At 40.6% G+C, this 8,857-nt stretch overlaps 1 protein-coding gene across 1 annotated transcript; it reads right to left on the minus strand.

Moving 5' to 3' along the window:
- Positions 1-589: 589 nt before the first annotated feature.
- Positions 590-7,790, minus strand: LOC148031627 (RmlC-like cupins superfamily protein). Its single transcript, XM_087685775.1, has 6 exons — positions 7,153-7,790; positions 3,669-3,850; positions 3,488-3,568; positions 2,760-3,062; positions 1,765-2,008; positions 590-1,126 (listed from the first exon to the last, which is right to left on the minus strand). Exons 1-6 carry the CDS (start codon positions 7,703-7,705, stop codon positions 954-956), a joined length of 1,536 nt encoding a protein of 511 aa, XP_087541901.1. The 5' UTR covers positions 7,706-7,790; the 3' UTR covers positions 590-953.
- Positions 7,791-8,857: the final 1,067 nt, after the last annotated feature.

Raw genomic sequence — 8,857 nt, forward strand, 5'->3', positions numbered from 1 at the left:
GGTTAGTTATGACTACATAGTGTCCTGTCTGTATGAACGCATGCACTTGCATTTCCAAGTTATCTACCTGAGACATCAAATGTTTATGTTGTTCTTGAGTAGCAACATAGTAATCCTAGTTTGTCTTATGCTCTTTTATTTTTGGTTCTGGATCAATCTTTTGCACACTGTGTAATTTCATCCCCACTCTCTATAATTGTGTGAGATAACAGTGATTTTGCAATTGAGAGTGCAATACTACATCTGTTACTCCTCTTGGATTGCCACCTGTTCACTTTACGATCACTATGACCAAGTCACCAATGCTACTGGCACCCATTTGGATGTTGAATGATTTAATGGTGGAGCTGCAATTAATGCCCACATGGTAGTTTATGAGTCTTCTTTGATTAGGCAATGACTGACATCTCTTGATTATGAGCTCAGTTAGAGAGAGACAAAGGAGCTCTCACTATATTTGTCATTCAATTTTGTGTGTAGTCCTTCCCCTGATCAGCCCCATCTGACTTTGTCCAGCTCCAGACTGTTGCAATTTTGCCCAGCAACTGCCATGTCATCATTTTCGTTGCCTAGGTATAAAGCCCAAAGGCTTTGGTCGGCGAAGCTTAAAGATTTGCAGAACATAAAAATGATTGACAACTGCCTAATATTTTAGGACCACAAGATGGTAAAGGGAACAAAAGGCATGGTTTGCAAAAAAGGGCTTTAAAAAAAGAAAGGTTTAAACTGTGTTATTGCTTGTAAACTTAAAATCTTAGGCATATCAGCATAAACTGCTGCATCAGAAATTCTCTATACAATAGCCTCTGGCTGTTGTACGTACAGTTAGCATGCCCTGTACACTGGTTTTTCCTTTTAAATCAGATCACATGATTTAAAGAAAATGCATTCACACTCTCCCAACCCCCGCCCCCCCCCCCAAAAAAACACAAACACACACACACTCTCTTCAATCACTGCCCACCACCACGCCTTTGACCACCACCATCACCAAGCTTGAGTATTTGGCCAGATAAAACCACAGCATCAGGTTGAGCATCGATAAACTCTTGCACTCGATCTATAGGCAGATCAAATGCAGTAGCCAGTACATCATTACCCACTGCTTTCAGCACAGAATTTGAGCCTGCATCAAGAAAGGAAAATTTAGAACTTCAAGAACTATACAACATTTGAGAGTAGTATAGACATCAATACCAAGCAGAACTTATTAGTAAAAATTTTAAGTAATGAAAGATTCTGTACTGAGTATGAACTTTTTATACCTGGTCAGTTACACCAATAATTGCAAGATTATGCACAAACAAAGACACTTTAAAGACAAGACACACTTTTCAATATGCACATCTGTGCTGTGTCAACAGTAAGGATTGTAAAATCATGCATGGCAAGAGTGTGCACAAACATAAGACTTACAACACACAGTATGAACATTGGTTGTACCGTGTCAATACTAAGGATTGCAATATTACTAATGGCAAGTGTGTGTACAAACAGACTTGCAACACTTGGTATGAACATTAGTGTACTGGTCAATGCTATGGATGGCAATATATTATGTACAGCAAGATCGGTATGTACTAAGTAACAAGTGATGAATGTATAAACCAATGGACAGGAGAATGAAACTTGCAAAAAATGATGGGGAGTGGCCTGACTATGAATTCCAGCTGCTGTATATATTTGAAAGTGGAATACAAGCTTCTACATCTGAACCTGTGGACTGTATACTTGTAGCACAAGACAAGCAACATGCGCTCGCACCTGCAAGGAACTGTGGATGGCTTGGCTCTGCTGATGTTGTGAATCCCATGAATTCTAGCGGTCCACTCCGGGAAGCAATTTGGGACATGGGGTAGTACTGAGGGATGAAGAAAACCGTTCCTTCTTGAACTTGTTCCCTTGCTGATGTTCCATTCGGGAATGCTATCTGAATCTCACCTTCCCCCCTTGTAACAAGGGCAACTTCTGTGGCTTTGGGATTCCAGTGCGGTGCCAATATAGCTCCCTGGATGCAAAACCACATCAAGTCAAAACTCATCAAATATAGAATGAGATTGCATACACTGTGCAAATTTAGTATAATACATATGTAGCACGGTATGAAGCATAGATAATTTTGAAGTTTTCAGAACTAGTAAATTTTATAGCATTAATTAAACAATTATGATAATCTCCACATCATATAACTTGTACCTAGCAATTTTGGCTAAAGCATACTGTAGTGCATCAGTCTCATGATCTAAAGTTTGCAGAGACTATTTTTTGGTCAGGCATTTGTGCAGTATAATGCATGATAACCTCAATTAATTATACATAATCACCATACATGAACATTATCAGATGCATGGAAACATAGTTGTATATCACTAGATGCGAACACGATATCTATATATACATGCTGGCACTTCCTAATTTGCACTGCCACTTAACAGTGGCAACACTGGCAATCTGGCCAGCAGCACTGCTAACGCATCAGTGAAGGTACTACAGGGAAATTGCTGGACCCAAACACCATCTATAAGGACACTGGCAATCTGGCCAGCAGCACTGCTAACGCATCAGTGAAGGTACTACAGGGAAATTGCTGGACCCAAACACCATTAATAAGGAATTAGAAATCGACTAAGTGGTGCTGCTGAGGTTGGCCGCAATCTAGAAGTGGCACTGCTAATAACAGACTCCAAGAGTGTCTAAACAATTGTCAAGTAAACAATGCAATCCTTTTCAAACATTCAGACTGCAAGAACGAGACTTACAGCTTTCAACTTGACTGAGAAGACCCCTCTATTGACATCCTTGAGCATACTGTAATCATCTCCATTTACAGCCACAGTCGAGCCATAGTCATTACTGAAGTCTGGCTTCTTTTTCAGTACGTTGAAGGGCTTCTTTTTCGTATCCTTAGGGAAGATGCCAGGCAAATTCAAGTATTCATAAACGCCTTTAATGAAGGACCACCGTGACGCCACTTCTCTGGATTCAGCTCCGTAGTCAATGGAATAGACAATGGGCCCTCGAGTTTGAGACCTAAGCAGATCCTGCAATTCTGATGGTGGTACCTAGATCAGCCAGGGACAATACTCATCAGAATTCAGGATCTACTCAGTATTCAGGATCTAATGACAAGAAACCAAATCTGGAATTAATCAGATCAGAAAACAGTCGAGACCTATAGGACACATCATGGAACACACGACAGAAAAACACTTGAGAGAGTCACTTCAAGCATTATATGAGCCACTGTATTGCCCAACCATACAGTCCTTGGGCACAAGGACTGCTTGGCCACCACATGACTGGCTTGCTTGGTGAAGGATATTTTGTTGAGTAAAGCAATGTTGCTGTGAATCAGAGAATGCTTAGAACAAGAAAGTCATGGGGGTGTAACTAGCATATCAAAGCCGATACCAAAATGTCACAAATTTGGAAGACAAAACTTCTCCAAAAGATTGAGAAGTCTAGCTAAAAGATAGATGAGAAATACCTTGAATGCTGTAGCAAGAGCATCCTCTTTGAACCCCGTGAGAATACTCTTTGGATTTTCCCCGCCAGCAACAAAGAAACTCTAAACATAGCATAATAAAGAATGCATTACATGATACTTCAGTACATGCACCTGACTGCAATGTTAATGCAAATGCCGAGAAACAGAGTGCTGAACGTACATGAAGCATCTCCTCGTCAACGGCAGGCCCAGTGTTGAACAAACTAAATATCTGCAGTCTCTGCCCTTCATCTGGGTTCAAAATATAGAATACAGTACCACCTTCCAACTTGAACACATCCCCAACTTCCATATCTGTCTCTTGAAGGCCACCTTTCTCGACCCAGGAGAGCCTGGCTTTACCTGCATTTGCATAGCATGTCCAACTCACATCAGTAAGAACAACCATAAAAAAGCTTCACTAGAACAAGCAAATAGCAAGTACAATCCAATGTCAGTAAGGGAAATCATGAAAGCTTCACAAGAACAATAATACAAGCTTCACAAAATTTATATAAACATCGTGAGACAGTTGCGATGCTCATGCATAAGCCATCTTAGAAAACGCAATCTAAAAGAACATGAATATGATAAAAATGAAGACATGATAAAAGAAAAGGGGCATAGCGAAGAAGGGTATAAAGCCTCAGTATTTGTTGGACAGTACATTGCGGAAACATGACCATAATACCAAAACAAGAATTACACACTACTGCTATCGTCAAGATCACTATCAACATGCTGCTTATGAGGTTCCCGGCGCTTATGGACGTCTTACTTCAAGTTAAAAACTCTATCTGATTGATCAATCGTACAAGGACAACCGGTGCCCAACTCCCGGCCCCCCACTTTTTGATGTTAACTACCCAGAACAGATTATATAACTAGCTGCCAAATAATCAGTCAGTTCAGCAGGATCCCAAGAGTAATCAGTCCCCCAATTTTTCTGATATCAATAAACCTGATCGAGCCTGATGTAAGTTGAACTATATTGTACCCCGACATGTAGAACTAGATCTGTCTATGGAAAGGTGGCTTTGTTGGCCATTCAATGTCCATAGTAGAACTAGATTTGTCTAATATGGAAAGGTGGTTTTGTTGGCTTCACCCATACAAAGCGAGAAGCTAGCCTGATTTAGTCCACAATCAATTTGTTGAGTTATGGACATTTCTAGAGGAGGAGGAGGAGGAGGAGGAGTTTTTTGGGGGGATCAAATCCTCAGAAATATGTTGTCTATCCTGTTTTCAACTGACCCATACCAGTTGAAAATGTATACCAAACTTGTGCTTTAGTGCAAGCTGCTGCCTCACTCCTAGCACATGAAATTGCAGCTTGAAATAAAACCATAGCTTTTTTTATGGTAATACAAAGGATGGCATACGTCTCCCTTTGAAATCTATGAGCCGTTTGTTTACCAACCAGCTTCACAAAATCATAGCTTTTTGCAACTACTGTGTGAAGTTTGCGTATGAACCAGCTTCACGAAAGAAAAGACTTTGCAAACTTGTGATTTAGCACAAGCTGCTGCCACTCATTCCTGCCACATCAACTTCCAGCTTAAATTACAACCGTAGATATCAGTAGTATAATAATTACAACGGTGTATAATCAGTTTGAAACCATGTAGACCAGTTTCTGTATTGAATCAGCTAGCCAGAAACATGATTTGGACGGTTGTATCATTATTGCAAAATGAATAAAACCAGTTTGGTGTATTAAGCCACCTACACAATTATGGCCAAAAACGTGAATAAAGCCCCTATAATTGTTTCAGTCTTAACATATTGGGAAGGATGATAATGCATACACCCAAAGACCGGGTATAATTGGGATGTGATGAGAACATATAACGATTATAGCCACAGCAAAGTGAATGATGAGAACACATAGTCTTAACATTTTGGGAATGATGAGAACATATAACGATTATAGCCACAGCAAAGTGCATGATGAGAACACATAGTCTTAACATTTTGAAAAAATGATGAGAACACATACCCCCGGTCGAGTCTAGGCTTTGGGATGTGATGAAAACATATAGCCACGGCAAAGTGAATGATGATAATGCTTTTACCCCCAATTTCCAGGTTTTGGGATGTGATGCGAAAGCATAGCCACAGCAAAATCCTAGTAATGACGATAACGCATAGCCCTAAAGTCCAGGTTTTGGGATGTGATGTGAATGCATAGCCGCAGCAAAGTTTTGCTGCCGTCGTATTACACCTCCTTCAGATGATGATACAAAGTTGAATAGGAACCAACGAACCCAATAAATAATTGGTTTGTGTAGCAGCTCCGACTTTCAAAATAAACGGTGTACTGACGTAAAAAGAATCTATAGCCTGGAAATCCACCAGTTAACATCTGCTTCAGTTGATACGCAAACATAATGATGTATACCCCCGAGTCCAGGTTATGGGAATGATGAGACCCCCCCAGTCCCACAATTAGACCATCTGTCAGATGATGATACAAAGCTAAAAGGTGCTGCTATGAACCATCAGTTGCGGCTACGATCACCTGGCAATGGTCTTAAGTTGCAGTCTATGATCATCTATCAGATTATTAGAAAGCTGAAGAGGAACCCCTACGGAATCTTCAACGTGTGACCAGCTGACAATGCCTCTGAACAACACAGTTGCTCATACTTCTCAATCGATTATCCAATTTGCCCTATCTTAGCTCATTTTAGTCCTATATTCCCCAGGACTATCAATTGTGACGATTACAATTATGTGGCACAGATCATTTTAATGCTACATCTGCAAGGACTCATCAGTTGCCACTATTACCTGTCTTCTGATCCAATCACTTTTAGTGCTATATCTCTAAATATCAATTGCCACTATTATCTAAACAAACAGTCTTCTAATGCTATGGTATATGTGGGAGTGGCTATGGACTCTCAGTTATAGCTGTCACGTGGAACCCAAACATACATCATTAAATAGCACCAGATCGTATGATAAGGCTGTAAGAGTATATATAATAAAAAGTACGTAAGAATCAAATTGAAGTAGCTAAGACTTAATTCAGTATGAGGAGCAACCATTCTACCTCCCGAAATAGCAGAAGAGCAAATAGTAAATAATAGCTAGATATATAAAGCAACTGACTCTTTATCAGCAAATTTCTTAAGTAATAGGTGAGCACCAAGGACTATTGGTCTACCAGGGACTACCGGTCTACCAGAACAATCTCAATTAATAACTGATTAACATCAATACTGCAAGACCAAAACTATTTCAACTACTACCTAATTAACATCAATACTGCAACACCGTTGCCTAGATAGTTGTAAAACCTAATTAACTTCAATACTTCAAAACCCACAACCCAGATACTAGTAGCTTCTTGGATCTCATTGTAATCCAAACACCAGCAGCTTCTCGGATACTAGTACTCGCTTACACAAGAAGCTTCAGGCAGTTCTCATATAATTCCCACATTGTGAATGATGACAACATCAAGAGCTTTTGTGAGGGAGGGATGGCATACCTAGCTACATGTGCTTGGGGGCACCTAGCTGGATATGTGGTGCCACCCAAGTGCAAGCTCATGATGTTACATGTAGGGGAAAACATCTTTTCTCGCAAGGGAAAATGTCAAACATCTCATGTTATATAACCCAACATGAAATACTAAGCAAGAGTTGATATCTCACCTGTGTGGACAAGGAAAAGGCAGCTCCCATCAAAGTACTGTGGGAGCAGTAAGGCCCTGGGCTCCAAAATCAAGAACCCGAGCCTGATGCCTTCCTTCGCAAGTTCATGCTTTGCGTTGCGTGGAAGGACCCGCATCTCCCCAGCCTCCGTCCCCATCACCTTAATGGGCTTCCCGAGCAGAAACGATCTCGTGTCCCCTTCATCATACTTGTGCTGCCCATGGCGGTGCTGGCGCCGCTCCTCCTCTTCCTCCTCTTCATACTCCTCATCTTTGTTCTTCGACTTATGTGCATGATGATGATCCAAGAAGGGTTCGTCTTCTAGATGATCATACAGGAGACGATCCAATTCGACCTCTGTACTCTCACGTAATTCGCTCTCGAGCACCGGTAGTTCAAAGGCATTCGGCCCCGTTATGGTCTGTCGGATCAAGCCAGGGATGCGGCTAGCACAGGCAGGTGGTACTGCAGGCAGATGGAAACACATCACGGCACAGAGGAAAGCCAAGGTAAGGGAGGCTTTCCGGGCAGCCATAGCCATTTTCTTCTGCATTGGGCTGGTACAGTTAAGGCGTACTACGTGCAAGTTGATGAATTATTACTCGAACAGGAAAAAGAAGAAACACAGAACTGCCCTGACAATGATATTCGAGACCTGCTCTGATTGTGATCATTATACTATTATTATTCCGCTCGAAGTAGAGTTTCCTAATTGGGAATGCAATAGATAAGCCCTCCAGCTGCCATGGCTGCGTGATACTGATACATAATGCATCACGTAATTTTCTGCATGCATTACAGCAATAACGTGTATTTTATGATTATTGTTAACTTCGCATACACACAACATGCATATATTTTGTGATTATTGTTTCTTTTGTATGTTTATTTTAACGCTTTGTGATTATTGTTTTTCAAGAATTGTTTAGTCTAAGATATTTGATGTTTTGTTTAAGATTCTTGTTAAAATATCTTAATATACCTACTTATTCGTTCACAAATTTAAGGTTGGGCGTCATATTGAGGTCTCATTGTCTTGAACCTCTCTCACCCAAATCATCAATGGCCACCATAATTGATTGAAACGGTCCTTACTAGTTGGGTTGCTAGTTTTTACACTAGAATGACACCCCCCTTTCTTTAGCAATGGCCTTAGATGATACTAAAAGTTAACTGACATCTCCCATTAAAACTGGCATCACTTAAATGATAACTACTTATTATTCACAAATTTAAGGTTGGGCAAGTGTCACCATATTGGGGCCTTATCGTCTTGAGCCTCTCTACAACCCAAATCATCAATGGCCACATGATGAAACAATTGATTGAAACTGTCCTTACTATTAGGTTGCCAATTTTTAGCAATGGTCTTAGACGATACTAAAAGTTTACTGACACTGATCCCTCATTACTACTAGCAGCACTTTAATGATAACTACATTGCTACTTGCAAATTGAAATCAATTAGCTTGTGCGATGCACAACTTTCAAAAGATCGCTAATGTATTTTCTCTTCTATGCTTTCCTTTTGATTTTTATATCACACTCTCTTGCTCTCCACACACACACACACACACAAAACTCACCCACCAACAAACCCCCCGCCCCCCCCCCCCCCCCCCCCCTTGTAATGCACATGCACTCAATCACTCACTCAACACAGCTTACAAAGGTAACACAATATATTAGAGCAAGGTATACTCTT

Source organism: Lygodium microphyllum, chromosome 9, assembly GCF_053477565.2.
Source record: "Lygodium microphyllum isolate KBCC chromosome 9, Lygodium_microphyllum_v1.1.10, whole genome shotgun sequence".
NCBI classification, from domain to species: domain Eukaryota; kingdom Viridiplantae; phylum Streptophyta; class Polypodiopsida; order Schizaeales; family Lygodiaceae; genus Lygodium; species Lygodium microphyllum.

What these genes read in the sequence shown, in the direction of transcription:
- LOC148031627 (XM_087685775.1), bottom strand. Translation starts at nt 7,705, where the DNA reads ATGCAGAAGAAAATGGCTATGGCTGCCCGGAAAGCCTCCCTTACCTTG. An exon ending in TTGACGAGGAGATGCTTCAT is followed by an intron (nt 3,569 to 3,668) that starts GTACGTTCAGCA and finishes TGCTATGTTTAG; the next exon opens with AGTTTCTTTGTTGCTGGCGG. An exon ending in CTCTTGCTACAGCATTCAAG is followed by an intron (nt 3,063 to 3,487) that starts GTATTTCTCATC and finishes TGGCTGATCTAG; the next exon opens with GTACCACCATCAGAATTGCA.